General features: G+C 36.7%; 1 protein-coding gene across 11 annotated transcripts in view; it reads right to left on the bottom strand.

Annotated features, from left to right (window-relative positions):
• Positions 1-18,000, bottom strand: part of Eya1 (EYA transcriptional coactivator and phosphatase 1) — a 312,871-nt gene that overhangs the window by 27,277 nt on the left and 267,594 nt on the right. For all 11 annotated transcript variants that reach the window (XM_078017035.1, XM_040293957.2, XM_005335818.5 and 8 more), the window contains one exon: positions 15,031-15,120. In XM_078017035.1, coding sequence (XP_077873161.1) covers positions 15,031-15,120 — 90 coding nt within the window. The remainder of the gene's footprint in view (positions 1-15,030; positions 15,121-18,000) is intronic.

The raw sequence follows: 18,000 nt of genomic DNA, 5'->3' as shown, positions 1-18,000 counted from the left end.
TCCTTGTGCATGAGGAGCCCTGGTGTGCCTTGAATCATTAGCCATTAAAACAGGAAATGGAGTTTGGTTGCCTGAAAGGAGAACTAGGGAGAAATGTTACCCATACTTATATTTTTCAGTCTCTATAGAACCACCTCCTCTTCTTGAAAGTGAAATTTCATGTTGTGTATATGCTATTCAGGAGAATATTATATATTATTAATATGGTATATTATACATGTTAAATATTAATTGTGTCAATACTAGAAAAATATAGGACACATATCCTGTATTTTTAAAATTCATTTTGTCAAGCATTCAACTAATAATGAATACCTATTTAGATTCCAGGCACTGATCACACAAAAATAAATGAAATGCAGATCTTGCTCTGAAGGCTTTATCCATATGGGGAAGGGCAGAAGAGACAGGATACAGGTGACTATGATTTTTCTCCCAGGGAAAGTACTAGAATGCTTGCAAACCCCATTCTCCTTTCAACCCACCTAGGGTAGCAACTTTCAGACACATTTATACCATCTCCAGCATGAAGTCTAATCTGCTTGGGGTAGAAGCAGTTAATGCTTCTCACGTCTGTTTCTCTCTCAATAGATGCATTAGGAAAAATTGAATTAGATACAATATATTCCAACGCAACTGAACACTCGAGGGCCTCTCCAAAGAGTCTTAACCTTGCAGATGCCATTCTATCCCACCAGGAAGCACTTGCTCCCACCATGCTACTGTCAACTGGCCTGGCCTCTTACTCCCCGCCTTCCCCAGACACTGGGTGTATCTGCTGCTGACTAGAATGCCTTCTCCTTCCTTTCTCTTTCCCAGGGAATGCTCCTTGGTGAAGCTCACACTGGTTTCTTTCTTTTCTCTACTGCTGACATCTCCACAACCCACTGCTTGAATAACAGTAGCTTCCAATATTGATAGCCCTCAAGGGGGCAGGCACCTGTGCCACATGTCACATATTCTTTCCAATTCCCCCTAAAACTCTGCATTTGATGGATAAGTCCATGGAGACATATATAGATCACTTCTTTGCCCTCCAGGACAAAAAACTCTTCAAAGGAAGAGAATATCTCTTAAGCATCTTTTACTCCTAGCTTATTTCTCAACACTGGGCCAAGCACACAGATGTCACTGAATGAAGCCTTCCAGATTATGTGGTTGATAGGATTGGATTATGAAAGAATAAGGACCCCATCCGAAGTTCATTGATAAAGCTACTGGATTCTATCAAAGTGTTAAAAATGAGTAGTTTTGTAAAAATACATTTACTATTTTGCCAGATTATAAAATGATATACATTCTGGTAGAAAATTCATGCAGTAGTGAAAATATGTTAAAAAAAATCAACTCCAATTCCAGTCCTTAGAAATAACCACAGGTAAAATCCTTGTCTTTCCCATCCTCTTGTTCACTCACTTATTCAAGCTCTGGAGTTTATTACAGAGCTCACATTCTTATAGGAGAAATAGGCAAACAAGCAGATAAAACCAGATACATGTGTTTTAATTACTTTCCCCTTCCCCTCAACAATTTGTAAAACACCTTTTAATATCAATTAATGAATGACCTATATTATTCTTCCAAATTGTTGTATACTATTCCATTTTGTGCATGTTTCATATTTTCTTTCAGGTAAGCAATGGCTGATGCACAGTTTTCAATATTTTCTTGGATGTTAACTTTAGTAGGGCAGAAACTGTTTTAATTCTTCCTGAAATCATATCTCAAATAAAAGTAGTACTTGTGCATGGTTGTTGCTCTATAAATGCTTAAGTAAATGACTACTATAATGAATATGCTTGGGCAGATTTATGACATTCATTTATCTCCTTAAGCTATCTTTGTTGTATTCTCCTTAACTGAGATTTTTCAATTGCTCAGCTGTCTCAGCCTTGTTCATTATATATCTCTCGATTGGAATACTCTCCTCTCTAAAGTCCACCCCATGCAGCTATGCTGGTTCCTGTTAGTGTTCTTCTGATACCCTCATCGTTTTCAGTATGCTTGCAGGCCTCTGAGCTGACTCTGCTGTTTCACTTATTTGCATCCCCCCATCCCTGATACCTGACCAGATTGTAAGCTCCCTGAGAATACAGCATCTTCATCTTATTTACCATTATCTCTAAGGATAGCTTTACAGAATTCATTTGTTTCTTACTTCAACTTAATGTTTTACATTTTCCTTTGGATTTGGGAATAGTCCCACTTGTGGATTTCCATAAGGCCTTGCATGGCCAATTATGAAGAAGACTTCTGCTTAAGATCATGGACTAGGCATGTGGATGTGAAATATAAATAGTCATCTTGGTCCCCTACCATTTAAATTATTTTTCTTATATTTTAAAGTAAATGTTTTAGTTGCTCCATTAAAGAGAAAAAATATTCTTATTTCACCAAACTACTACACGTTACAGCATATGAGCTAAACATGTCTTTGAACTGTTCATTTTCCAAGCTGCTTATTATTTTTGGTTGATTGAAACATCTTATCTCCAAGACCAGTGGGACTGCATTAAGGAGTCTATGACAACTAGTTCCCACCAGCTGAAAGGGGGGTGACCTCTTAGACATGATTTCCCTTTAACTTTCTGACAAAATTCCAACATTAGGAGATACTTTTTACTCAGTTATACCCCAAAAGGCCAAGAGTTTACAAAATAATAGTGCTCAACAGCAACAACCCTTCCCCATGTCCCAACCCTTCCACCTGCCTTACAAAGCAGCAGCACGCAATTAGCAGTGAGCAGAATCCTGGGTTCAGGAAGCCTTTCCTTGGAAATGCTGTTAGAATGCTGAGTGCAGCCCAGATAGAGGGGCTATTGTAACTGCACTGAAATGGGAGACGCCTCCTGGGACAGCAACTTAAACACATTTGGGGGAAGTTGGAGTTACAGACCTTCTTTTGCACTATTCAATCTTAAAAAAAAAAAAAAGCACCTTGAATTGCTTTTTTTCTACTAAGCAAACTTCCTATGAAGTAAACTCTGGCTTTACAAAGTAGGGACTCCCAACTGACGATTAGCAAGCACCTGTCAAAATCAAAGATCTAAACTAAAAGCCCATCATAGGTGACACTGACAGGTCAATTTCATGGGATTTATAAATAAACTGACGGCCATTCAGCTCACTGCTGAAAAAGTGACATTTTCATTTAACAAGAACGGAAGGCACTCCATTGACTGCTGTGTGTGTGCAGGGTTGTGTGGCAGGTACTAAGCTGGGGCTTCTGATTCTGTTGTTTCCTAATTTCACAGCATCCCTGTCACCCTGTCTGAGGCTCAGAGTTGACAATGGGAAGGTCACACCTTAGGAGGAAGCAAGGACTGAATCTGGGTCTCTGCACCTCTGAAGCATTCTCTCTTCTCAGCCTGCACAAATTAACTAACAGTCTGACAGAATAATTACTACTTGGAATGGCTAACTTGGACTTACCTAAATCATTTAAATTTCTGAATCAGGAATTTTTCTAAATTTATTCAGATTCTGTGTTTCCAACAGAAATTTCAGAAAGGGACCCCCTGCTCCAAGATAACTTTTTTTTTTTTTGTGCAATACATTCTTCCTGGGAAATCATAACTGATTTCATGGGTGATAAAATAGAGTTTCCTGCTCAGTTCTCTCTCCTGAGCTTTAGATCTACATATCCAACTGCTTGCTGGACTCCACTTATATGTCCCCCCAAACACACCACAAATTCAGTATCACAAACCCAAATACACATCTTCCTTCCGAGGCCAGCCCATTCTCCTGGATTTTCTGTCTCTGCCTTATTTCTCAGGCTAGGAACTAAGATTCACGTTGCCCTGCCCGTTATAATGACTATATCTTCAGATCCCAGTCAGATCATTTTAACAGCTCTCCCAACTGCCTCTGGTCTCTGTTCCTCCAAAGAAGCTTCGTGATTTCTCACCTAGATTATCAACATCTGACTTCACAATAGAATTCAGTTCCATGTTGGTGCTAAAAATTCTTTAATGATTACTCTTGGCTCAATGTAAAGTCCAACTTCCGTAGCGGAATGTGCAAAACCTTTCATGATCCAGCTCCTGTCACCTTGTGAGGCTCTGTCTCCCAGGTGCTGTGTGTGCTCTGCTTTATACCTACTCAAATTCTGCCCCCAAACACCATGCTCTCTAGTGCTCAGTGTTACTCCCTGGGAGCATGGTGATTTCTTCTTTCAGCCTTGCCACCTTTCTCCCAGGCTGAGCCAGCCAATCTGCATTTGGACTCTGCTGACTTCCATATGTATCTCCACCTACCATTGTAGATATCACATAGTGAGATGGTTGTCTTATACTTTTCTGTTTCCACCCAGAATTTGGGCTTCTTAAGGGCAGAGAATATATATTTCATGGCTTCTCTTCCATGCCCAGCAAGTGTGCAGAATGCAGTAAGCGTGGGTTGATTTACAGCAAAGGAGCTCTTTATCTGCAATGCAGAAGCTGCTAAAATAGTGTTTCTGCCTATTCAACAACTGGAATTTGTGTCTGCCTGTTTACTGACCTGTCAACAAATCCAAAACAGATCTGAGGTTGCTTGAACAACTGTGATTTTTAGGTTTGCAGAGCACAGCAGGAAACAAAGCTTTCAAAGAAGCATTGTCCATTTTGGGGGGCTGCGTTCTACCGCATCATTGTGCGACAATACTCACACGCTATTCACTTACTTCCTGCTGCTCAGTAGGAATTGCCAGATTCTGGAACTCACAACTGGAAAGGTTTCATGCAAAGATATTTGCAAAAAGTAACCCAAGTTTCAACCTCAGCTTTAGCATTACCTAATGGTGGCTTTGGGTAAAAGTCACTCTGCTTCAATTTCCCACATGTGTAAACTGGAGATAATGATAAGATTGAATTCACAGTGTTGATGGAGAGTCAAAGTTGATGTTTTTTTGCTGACATGAGAAGACTGTTCCTAAGATCTGTGGCCCTCCTGCCTATTCCCAAAGGCAGAGGGGCCAGAAGCCTGAGCCGGTTGGTTCCCTGGGCCCTGCTACCTTGGGGTTGCATCTATTGGGGAAGGATGCTCTATTTGGCTGAGTGACTTCACACACTACAAGGCTCTGCTCCATGCTGCACACCCCCCAGCAAATTCCTTGAGCCATCCTTCAAAACAAGAGGTGGGAAAACAACAAGTAAAGGAAAATTTCCCAGTGGCATCAGCAAACTAACCACCAGCAATTTCTTCTTCTTCTGTTGGAATTCTACATGGAAATTTTGGCAGAAAACCACTTATTGTCTCATTCCCTTGCCCTCCTTAAATCACTCCCATTTCTCCCTCCTCAGCCATATAGTTCTATGCCCAAGGCTTTTGATGCAAGAAATACTCATAACCTGTAACAGTAGAGGCATCCTTACCGTTTCCCAGGTGTCAGGCTACCTCTGTGCATCTCAGACATTAACTCAGAAACCCTCACACAGACCCATGAGGTGTGTGTCATCACCCAGTGTCACAGACCTGAAGGTGAGGTACAGGGAGCCCTCACAAGTGAATGAATTCATGAGTTCCAACCCCTGGCACCTCGAGGATGGAAAGATAAGCACCTACATAAATATAGGTCTTTGAGTCAAGCTGGAAGAGAGTCAGGATTATATCCAATGTTCTCATAAATTTTAGAAATACTGAGGTTCCAGGGTTGATGTGGGGACCAGGGTAAAAGAAGAGTGGATACTTATAATCAACGTGTGCTGTGTTCATGTCTGAAAACATCACCGTGAAGCCCAGGACTTTGTACATTTAACATGCGTTAGTAATAATAAAAGAAATATTAACTATATAAAATAAAAAGTAGAAAGAAAACTTTCATCCCACTATTGAAATAAATTAGTTTTTATTATAGAATTTAAAAAAAATATTTTTTAATGCAGAAAAACATCTTGCCTTTGTTTTGATGTATATACTTTCTTTCTTTCTTTTTTTTTTACTCCAAACTAGAACTACCCTGTGTATCACTTTACATCACACCTCTTTCACATGGATTGTGATTTGACATTAAGAATTTTGAAAATATGACTTTTAAAAGGATGATATCAAAGTGTATCTTGTTAGACAAGGTCATGGGTTTTAAGATTGTGATTAATCTTCATTCTCTTTAAAAAAATAACTTTTGGGGCTGAAGATGTGGCTTAAACCATAGCGTGCTTGCCTGGCATGCTCAGGGTGCTGGGTTCGATTCCCAGCACCACAAAAAAATTAAAAAATAATGATGCTGTGTCCACCGACAACTAAAAAATATTAAAAAATTCTCTCTCTTCTCTCTCTAAAAAAAATAACTTTTGCAAATTGTAGTAGTAGTATTGCTCACTATAGACTATTAACTTGAAAAATGTGGAAAGAAAATAAAGTACTCATATGTGTGCTTCCGACATGCAAACCCCTCTTTTAGGAGCTCAGGATTCAAGTGGACAAGTCATGGCCCCTGGTCTCATGAGATTTGCTAGTGGAGGACAGAGAGAGGCAGACACAAAATCACAATGTAGCATGGCAAGGGTTTCTGTAGCCAGAGTGGCCTTGTCCTCCCTGCTTCCAACTGCACCTGAAGATCCTGCCCTGCTTCTTATAGGAGACAACACAAGGACCTGTGCTCTGGTTCCCCTGTCCCTTTCCACCCCAGTACTTCACTCCTGTGGCTACTCCAACTTTGCCACATCCTCTTTTCCTTTCTACTGAATCATTCCCACTGAATTCCAAATTAAAGATCTTCTATTTAAAAACTACCCCCCAACACTTGATCTTGGATCCCCTGGGTGCACCACCCCATCCCTGTGCCTCACTGCAGAAACTCTCCCACTTCCTGTCTCTTGGCCACCCCTCCTCCTCTCCCCAGTCCACTCCATTCTCAGTGTCTTTCTGCTTCACAGCAGTGCTGCTTATGAGAGTCACGGACACCTAGCCAGCCCAACAGTCCCTTCTCTGTCCTCCTCTTATGCAACTCTGGCTGCATGTGACACAGTAACACTCCATTCCCTCATTCTTGAAACCCTACTCATGAGGTTTTAGTGATACCACATATTTTTCTGCCTACCTCACTACTAGTCTCTACAATGTATTTTTTTTTTCTTGAAAGCTCTTCTTGGTCCTATTGCTAATTGTTAGAATGCCAACAATTCAATTTTAGGTCCTCTTCTCCACTCACACTCTTTCCCCTGTGGGGTGCCATCAGTCTCCCAGCTATGTGATAAATAGGTATTGGCGATTGAAAGAAAAAAGAGGAACTACAAAATTATAAAGAAACTGCAAGATGCCGTGTCTACCTGAGTTTTAAAACATCACAGGGAAATAGCATTTACTATTTCATCATTCAGAAATAACCACTGGTAACTTTTGAGTATAGTTGCCTTTCATATATCCATAGACACCGAGCTCAGGATCGTACACTGTGTTTTATAGACTGCTTATTGTTAAACTTGAAGTCAGATCATAGTAGTTTTTAAAAATATATTTCCCTCTAGTTTTTTTTTGATGTCACAAATTTTAACATTAAAGCTGGTTAACCTGTATTTTATAGCTAATTTTTAAAACTTGAAATTTATCATGAGTATTTTCCCTATAAAGAGTAAAGTTCTAAAACAATTTTCAATGAAGGTTTACTATAATTTATTTCACTATTAATCTATTACTGGATATTTAAAATCTCTCCACATGTAAGTGGTACAAACACAGTAAGGAGATATAGGGAAGGATTGACTGGATTTCTGGAGAGCATCGGACTAGAGTCAGAATCTGCCACTTTGTAGCTATGTGGGCTTAGGTTTTGTTTTAACTACCCAAGCTTCACAACTCCTCCATAAAACAGCTAATAAAGAGTGTGATTATCATAGAGACATCAGGATCCCAAATGGAATAATGTATGCAAAACTCTCAGCATTGATTGTTATCTTTCTGCAAGTCTGTCTCTTCATTTTATATATACATATATATGTATATATATAATATTTATTTATTGCCTACAAATATATATATATGTGTGTGTGTGTGTGTGTGTGTGTGTGTGTGTGTGTTTGATGGTGGTGCTGGGGGTTGAAATCAGAGTCATGTGTATGCAGAGTACATGCTCCACCACTGAGCTATGCCCCCAGCCCTCTATGACCTTAGAACAGATACAACAAGTAAAATTCCTGAGCAAAAGGATAAGCATATTAAGGTTGCCAATACATGTCATTAAACTGCTTTTCTGAAACTTTGTTATCAATATGTATTAGCAATGCACACAGTGTGATTTTAAATTTTTGCCAATTTGATGGGCAAGGGGCTGAACACTGACTCCAACTTGACAATTCTGATGACTGTATGTGAAGCCCAACAGGTTTCCTGTCTTCCTGTAGTAGATAATGAGAACGATTTTCTCTTGAAAAGTGTCTGTTTATGGATTCTGCTCATTTCTTTTTCTAAGCTATTTATTTTTATTTTATTTTTTTAGGGATACCAGGGATAGAACTCAGGGTCTCTCATCTATTTTTCTTAATGAATTGCTATAATCATAGTTTTTGTTTTATTACCTACAAATATTTTGCTCAGTTTTGTCTCTTAATATTACCTGTGGCTATTAAAATAGCATTTGTTTTCTTTCCTGATTATAGAAGGAGTAAGGGAATGTTATAGAGAATTTGAAATATATGCAAAAGAACAAACATTAAAATGATAAAACCCCAAATTCCAGACATCATCAATGTTAACATTCTGGGGGGTTATCTTTCCATGTGCAGCCATTTATTTATCCAATATATATTTAATGAGTGCCTTCTATAGGCCAGATACCATGATAGAGTGAAAGTAGTGAATATACTCTATAGCACATATAATTTTTGACAGAACTGAGAGCAAACAATATTTATATGGTCCTCTTCTCCACTCACACTCTTATTCTTCAAAATAGTACCTTTTAAAAGTAACTTTTTACTAAAAAAAAAATAAGGAATTTTTACAAACTAAATACATTGGTTCAACCAATACCCACATCAGGAAACAAACCTATAATCAGAATTCCATAATTAGAGCTGTTTCTTTTTATAAATACTTGCCTTTATTTCTCATTAATACAAATTCCTACATGTGTATCAACCATTTTTAGGCTTTCAAAGCTTATCATCCAATGACCCTCCAAAAATTCTGATTTACTTATATTTTATCCTTGTGTTTTATCATTTTATATTTTAACTCTTTAATTAACCTATTTTACTTTAAACATTGAATAATCCATTCCTTTACTTTTGTTAGATTTAACTGAACATATACAAAATTTTTCCATAGGTTGGGTCTATGCCCTGACAGCCAGTCCATTGTCAATGTTGGGCCATAAATCTATGTTTCATTGTAGAATATAAAACATTTTAATAATTGGTTGAGACAGATGCGCACCTATCACATTTTGTCAAAAATTTCTAAGTACTTCTGCCTACCCTTACAAACAGAACTTAGAACAATATTGTCCTTTTGTCAAAAAGAATAGGAAAGAAGGTGCATTTAGTCAAACTTCTCCTGTATCTGTAGTAAGATGTTCTAGTTTTATCTACTTATTTCTTACAAATACCTTTCATATAGTTTACTCCTTATTTTTGTTTGAATTTGTGTTGTAGATACTGCTATTTTACAGCTTAATTTTTTGAGATGTTAGAATTCTAATATAATACATCAGTTGTAGATGTATTTTTGTATTGTTTAATATTTGTGAAGCCTATTTTAATAAATTATTCTATAATTCTAAGACTATTCTAGCTGATTCTTCTCAGTTTTCTATGTACTTAAATTGCTTTTCGAAACCAAAAATGTCAATCTCTTTCATTTCATTAATTATAGTTCATGTCCTACTATACTGCTTAAACTTTTCAGAACAGTGCTGAATAGCAGCACTGACAGAAAATATTCTTATTTTGTTTCCATTTTAGTGGTAATTTGTCCATATTATCTTACTGCTAAGTACAATGCTGGCTATTGACATAAGGTAAATGTCTTGTATTAAACTACACTAGATTTTGACTCCTAATTTTCTGATATCAAATTATGGAATCATATAATATTTTCATATTCATATTTTTAACTTCAGATAAAGGTAAACGATCTTATGAGAAATGATGAAGAAATAGGGAGAAAATTAAACTTATCTATTAGTAATGATAATAAATAAAATACAGGCTATGCTTCTTTCTTGGCCATCAATTGCAATGCAGTTAAATTCAATACAATTTATTATGTCTACGAATCATTTGTTGCTTGAAAAGCTTCTTTTTCTCCCTAGGCTGAGCATACAATAGCTGGAGACACAGGAAGACAAATTCAACTCTATGTCTTCTATGTGGAAGGAAACACAAATTGGTATTCTATTCTAAGACAATATAAGAGTTCAATTAAAAAAAAAACTTCTTTAATAGTCAACATGTATAAGAATATTAAAAAGTATGTTGCCAGGATTTAAAAAATGTAATCCCTTCTAGTTGCTGAATTCATAGGAGAAAATAAACAAATATGCTACAGCTTATGTAACAGAGCTGAAAATGAGAAGTGGGTTGGGGGGTGTATGTGCACGGTTGTGTGTGTAGAGGAACATTTATGTTTAGGCTGTAATTATTGATATGCCCACACACTTTCATAGAGTTATCTTTGGCTCACAGAAAGGTCTGAAAGCTAAGGTCAGGTTGAGCCTTTCCTATAGCATCTTCCTTACCAGCACCCATAAAACAAAAGAGTTTCCTCTTTGTTTATAGGAGATAAAGCATTTTCTAGGTGAATTATATTTATTCAATTAAAAAATCAACTTCTGAATTAGTTTAAATATTTTATGCTTTGGGGAGCACAAGACTTATTAGGCAGTACAGTGTGCTATACTTGAAATCACTTAATATTGGCATAACTGATATTTTTGAAGATATTTTTCCTAGCTAAATATAAATCTCTAAGTAAGACATATTTAAAAAATTAATCAATAATAATCTCAGTTTTAGAGTAATAAAGTATTGCGATTTTAAAGATTAAGGTGCACTTCTTTGCTTTACAAGGAAGATCATTGGACCTTACTGTTTGGAAATGATGGTTTTACCTATACACTATCCACAATCTCCTCTCCTTGGTCTTGATTCATCCAACTGAGACCAGAACCTTCTGCCCCATGCCATTTTTTTTTTTTTAATGGAAAAGGTGAAAACAAGAGGCTCCAAGTACAAAAGCTTAAAAATCAGAGCTGGGGCAAGGAGTCTACAGAGGGAAGGTCCCAGAAAGGGTGGGAATATTCTTGTTGTGAATCCTGACACCAAAGAATTCTCTGGTTTGTCCCAACTAAACAATGCACCAGGAGAGTAGAGAGAGGAGTTCCAACATAACCTCACTCTTAACTGGGTGTCGTGTATGGGACAGCTTCACACGCGTGTGTTCCCAGGGTTCGGACTACTTCCCAACACTGATCCCTCAGGAGTAATGTGTGACCTGGGACTAGAGGTCTGGTTCCTACCCACTCTTTAAGTTCACCACCTCAACTACACCAGTTAGCACGGCAACCATAACGCTAGACTGCAAGAAAAATCAAGATGAGCTTAGTCTATTCAGATTTACAGCCATCTCTTAACTCTGGAAAAGTCCAGCTGGAGGATGAGCAGCCCGGTAAACTGAGACATTATTGTGGCTGAAAGACTTTCTTCACTGTTTGCAGATGCTTTTCAATAAAAATCCAACAGAAAGAGCTCTCTTTCTCTAGTCAGAAAGAGTCAACATTAACTAAAGACACTAATAAAAAGAAAACAAACAAAAAACCCCCAAACCCCATAAACAAAACAAAAAACAAAAATCTCCAATTCCATACTGACAAAATCATAAAAAATGACTTCCATATAAGCATCATTGAGAACTTTTTTGCAAAACGGCATGTAGGATGCTAGTCAGACTTAGAAATAGGAAAGCCTGAAGCACACTATGGAAATAATGTCTAAACCCATCTATGGTGAAAGAAAATATTTTATTTTATCCTACAATCATTATGTCTCCCTGTCACTCATGTTCTTTGGCATGTCAAAGATTTTTAATTATATAGAAAAATAAACTTTCTCCTTTTTCTTTCTTTTCCTGAAATATCAACAAAATTAATGCAGATTATAATTTTTTTTTAATTTAAAAAGTCAGTGAGATGTGAAGCAGGATTTTTAAAACTAAAATGAGCTAACTTTTGTGTTAAGATATTTCTAAATCTCTCTCTCTCTCTCTCTCTCTTTCTTTCTCTCTCTCCCCCTGCCCCCGCCTCCCCCTTAGTATCAGGGATTGAACCCTGGGGCACTTAAGCACTGAGCCACATCCCCAGCCCATATTTAAAATTTTTAAATTTGAGACAGGGTCTCACTAAGTTGCTTAGGGCCTTGATAAATTGCTAATGCTGGCTTTGAACTTGCAATCCGCCTGCCTTTGCCTCCTGAACTGCTGAGATTACAGGCACACAGAATGATAGCTGGCTTCCAAATTTCTTTAAAAATTATAACCTCAATTTTCTAAATCATATCCCAATAACCATTTTAAATACACACTTTGATAACACAACAAATATTACTGGGAGTCCTCACATAATGTATTTCATTATTGAGAATCATATTAAGCAAGAGTGAACCAAGTTACACAGAGGGGTAGCTGGCAAAAAGCTAAGAATTTAGAAGAAAAAAAGGCCAAATGTCAACAATCAGAGTTCAGAAATCATACTCGAAGCTAACCATGAAATTGTTAAACGCCTTCAAATTCTTGTGCCATAGACCTTATAAAACCAAATATATGCAATTTAAATATATTAAAATATTCATGTCCCCTGCCACCACACACTGCTGATGGGTGTGTGAAAGCAGGCATTACCCCATCATTTCTGCCTGATGAGACATTTCTGGTTTTCTTAAGAACATTATGCCAATAAACTTATTTTTGCCAGAAATAGTTTTACATTTTTATTTTGAAAGAAACTTATATTTGCAATGACCAGTCCCAGGTTTGTTGAACTACAAAAATATAAATAAAAAACTGAAAAGAAATCTAATTTTTAAGTTTAATTTAAGTACAATTTTATTTTAAACTTTAATGCAAATCTAGACCAAAGACAGAATCCATGTGAATCTTTTACTGATACTTTTGTTGATACTTTCATAGTACTCCTATGTAAAATAACTTAAAATCAACTTTTATAAGGCTGGAAGCTTAAAAACTTTCTCCTACTATTGTTTTATGTATTTGGTTGATGTATCTTTGTTCCTCTTTCTACTTTACCTTTAATAATAAATAGTCTTCATACAGAGATCACTAGTTTTTCTTTTTCTTAATATGGGTTTACAGGAAAAAAAAAAACTTCCACATCTGTAAACTAGAACTTTAAACATCTACTTCATATATATTTGTTTAAGGACAATTTTAGTCTCAACATACACTTCAGTGTGAATAATGCCCATTGAACAAATAAAAATCTGAATTAAATCAAAACTGCATTTAGAAGATTTTTGATCTATATTATAGTAAGTTATTACTTTGACTAGCTTCTCATTTTTTCACCACACAGCTTTGGCACTGTATAGATAAGCTGTGGCATTTTTAAGAAGGTGAAGTTTCAAAATAAGAGCAAATTACTATTAATATCTTCTTGATGGGTGTTATTAACACCTATTAACATCAATAAGAGTAACAGGGTTGTACCCAGGGCAAAATATTAGCCTATTCTATATCTTTAGTAACAAATGGAAACTTAGGGACGAAATGTTAACATTTAGTGAAATACTGATTTTTTGTGTGCTGCTTTTTCATGAAGTGAAATACAACCATAAATCAGAAACAGCTTTTGAAAAGAAGTATGATTATTAAGCTTTTATGAAGGCAATTCTGAACTCGTCACTTACTTAGGATATTTCTACCTTAAAAATAGCAATGTCTTATATGTAATTTTCTGGAGAAAAGTGGACACTTTTAAATGCAAAAAAAATTGCATTTTATTTCTAAGTGTAAAATCAATATTTCACTTAGAAATGGAAAAAAGTAAAGCACATTTAAATAATTTTATTGCACTGGAAGTTGCCAATTCGTCTGTGAGCAGATTCATTGCAGATGAAAAGAAATCAAAATACAGGACAGATGTTGAACAAACCGCATTTAAGTTCTGTCACACACTGGCATTTTTCAAAAGATTTTGGATCATCTATTAAATAAGGTGCATTTTGCTTGATTTTGAAAAGGGAAACATCAGGAAATATTTAAAGGCCAATTGCTGCCAATTAACTTTGATCAGTTAAAGTTCTATTTGAATCTTTCAGATTCTTCTCCTGTCTGAAATAACATACATTTATAAAATCTAGCAAAACAACAACTTGATGATTAATGCCTGTTGGCAGCCCTACCACAGCTTGCTTAACAGCAAGATTTAAATAAACAACTGTCTCTATTAAGGAGGGAGTGAAATGTAGTTCTAGTCATGTTTTCTCATAATGGAGATGTGAAAAAACAATATTCTTTATTCTTAAGAATGTGGCTTACCAAGATCCTTGTGTTTGTCAGTCCTCATAACACATGGAGCATTACAAAAGTTTCTCCAAAATTGCAATTGACCAATAAAACCATCAGCAGTTAGAGAGAAGAAATCCTAGCAATCCAAACAGCAGAGGCCTGACTTAAATATTCTTCAGACAACTGTACTAGCCAGAAAAGCATCTGATATAATACAGTCAGATCCTGACGCAGACTAGATATGCAAGGATCATGAGTTCTGTTGAGTTCTAAAGGAAATACATCTCAACACTGATTATAGAATTGAGAAATATGAAGCTTCTGATAATCAACAAAATGCAATATTTAGGATTCTTGATATCAAATTTTAATCCTTACCCATGGGTCGTATGGGATCTAACTTTGAATCACAACAGCCAAAATAAAGCAAAACAGAAACACCATGAAGGCCAAACATTGCTGTATAGTAAAAAATTCCTCTCATTTTTCCAACTATTTTAAGATATAATATTCCATCCTTACTTTCAAAATCGCCCAACTATTTTCAGACATGCAACATAGAGTATGTGCAAAACAACTGGAACTTACTTCTAAGTCATTGAAAAACAGGTGTGTGTCTGCCAAGTTGAAAATCATTTCCTCCATTCGTAGTCCCAGGGAAACTGAAGTGGGTGGATCCTAAAAGAAGAATTGTAAAGGTCAAAAACATATACACTCCTCAGGTTACATAAAATACAGTGTCATGTCAAAAGGAAATCTATCAGAAGAGGTAGAAAGCAAGAGACATACAAGGAGTCCTGGGCTCCAGCTGCTTTTAATGTGTATTATTGACTCTGTGTACAAACTTCAGGGACTTACTGCATACAAAGTGTCCCAAACATTGTTGTTACTTTGCATAATGAAGAAATAACTTGTTGCCTATAATATCAAAATATTATAAGATCTAGGGTTACTTAGACATACAGAGGAAATTCAGCTTTATGTATCTGTTTCAGGAGCAAGAAATTCGGTGAATCAAGAAGTCATTTTTTATATTACACCACTGATTAATTTCACAAAAGTGATAAATATAACTTCTCTAGATGATAACTCTCTATCATCTCTATTTATTTGGACTGCATGTCAACTTCAAGTATACTCTAGTTAGGAAGAGGTTGTCAAGCTGATCATCTGGCATCATGTCCAGCTCAGGAGACTGATCTTAACAAACAGCTGGTACCATTCACTGAGAGGGGAGCACTAGTATTCAGAAATGTCCAGTGGCTTCTAGTACTTCTAGCCTTAGATCCTACTGGTGAGTTAGTCAGTCTTTCCCATAAACACATATCTTAATATCTCCTGCTACTGAAATGAACTCAAGGGCTATGCAGCTATTTGTATTTTTTAAAATTCTTTTTAGTTGTAGTTGGATACAATACCTTTATTTTATTTATTTATTTATATGTGGTGCTGAGGATCGAACCCAGTGCCTCACACATGCTAGGCAAGCGCTGTACTGCTGAGGCACAACCCCAGCCCCTATTTTTATTCTTTATGGTGTTACTATATTTGTAATGTATCAAACCCAGGAAGCAACATGATTCATAAGCTGAAATCTTGCAGACTAAGTAAAGAAGAAAAAAATTCCAAAGAGAAAGTACACAAGGGATATAAAACAAGTGAAGATTTTATTGGGAATCTAAAAATAATATCAACTTTTATGTGCATGGCATTTAAAATTTTTCCAAAAAAATCATTTCTGATATACAACTTTATTATCAAAACAAACATTTGGAGTAAGTACATTATATATCTGTATCATCATTTAACTTGGGAAATTGTAATTAGCGAAATTATGCCTAGGTTACACTACCCATCCAGAGGAAGTGTATTCTGTACCTTTGAGCATTATATTAGAGTTGAGCACATAAAACTCCAGGAAAGTAAGATCCTAATTATCCAATCCTGTCCAACATAAGTTTTACATATTCAGTATTGTCTTACAAACACACTATCTTCATCCCAAATCTCAAGACGTGTGTGTGTCTTACATGCATTCTACTCTCCAAATATCTAAAGTCTATCATGTCTATCTTCTCCTGCCCTTTGGGAGGCAGCAAGAAGTGATAGAAGAATCCTAGATGGAGAGGCCAGGCACTAACTTTGCTCTACCATAGAATAATAAATTTAAAAATTGTATCTCTCAATTTGGTACACTTAAATGTCTGATTAACCAGGAGAGAGCAGGAGTCTGGATTGGAGGGATGGAAGTTACTTCCCTAGCAACTACCACAGGCCACTCTGTTCCAACCAGGAAGGTAAAGCCAGCATCACCACACTCTGCCAGATCCACCCAACCCTCTAGCACCCCCCCACACACCACAAGTCCTGACCATACCCCACCAGCACCACTTATCCTGCCCATACCCTGCTAGTACCACCTACCCTGTTAGCACCATCCACACCCCATCACCACCCACAACTCTGCCAGCACCACCTATCTTGTTAGCACCACCCACCCAGTTAGCACTACCCATTCCTCACAAGCACCGCCAACCCTGTTAGTACTACCTACACCTAACACAGCCCCTAACAGCATTGCCGTGTAGCTGTCTACCAGTAGTTCCAGAGGAAGGAAAGAGCATTTGTGAAAATGTGGTAGGATGGCATCCCTAGCTGCAATTCCTCTTCTGAGCACTTTCTCTGGCAGTTGATTGACAGTGGTAAGGAGGCAGAGGACACAGATTGCCAAAAGCTAGAGGTTAGACTGGCACAGAGGCAAAGCAAACACCCCAGGAATTATGAAAGGACAGGGAGGAAATAAAGATGCAGAGACAAATCAAGTGTCCAAAAAATGGCCAGGGGAGGTACAAATGAAAACAATTCCCTCGAATTTCCTTTGTGGTGATTCATGCTCCTCAGGTCTCTTAAATTGTCCTTGTTTAATACCACCTAACATCTATGAAACCTCCTAAGTTGTTGAAGAATGAAAATCAGTTAACAAGAAAAACTAACTCATTTATTATAGGTTTTATAAGAAATTGTTTATTCACAAGGATGCTATCACTGAGTGTGCTTGGAAAGAACTAATGTTCCAATGTGCCCTGGAGCAGAATTAACCAGTAGAGGAAGTTCAAACAGCTGTTTCTAAAACAAAACACCTGACAAAGGTGTATACTCCCTCTAGTTCAGGCCAATAAAAATACACTGACTTGTCTCATAACCATGCCAATGAATCTTTTTATGTGGTAAGGGTGGAGACTCACCACATTTATTTAATTGCCAATTATGGAATTTATGTGCCATAGGATTGTTACTTTTGAAAAAGTATTATTTCTCCTTGATATGGTTGCTTATTTATATGGCCATCAAAAGAATTACTCTATTGTTTGTTAATATATAGCTTACTTTAACTTTTCTTCATAAATTACAGTAATGACTTGCTGGTTGGAATAGTAATAAATTTTAAAGGCTTGTTCAGTCTGTGGTAAAATACAACACAGATGTCGGCCTTATTTACCTTTTAATGTTATTCTCTTTTGTTATTAGCAGTCATTCCTTAACAGTTTTTAATACCTG

The sequence above is a fragment of the Ictidomys tridecemlineatus genome, chromosome 7, assembly GCF_052094955.1.
Source record: "Ictidomys tridecemlineatus isolate mIctTri1 chromosome 7, mIctTri1.hap1, whole genome shotgun sequence".
Classification (NCBI taxonomy): Eukaryota; Metazoa; Chordata; class Mammalia; order Rodentia; family Sciuridae; genus Ictidomys; species Ictidomys tridecemlineatus.
Note: the sequence above shows the minus strand (reverse complement) of the source record. Positions and strands in the feature narration are given on the sequence as shown.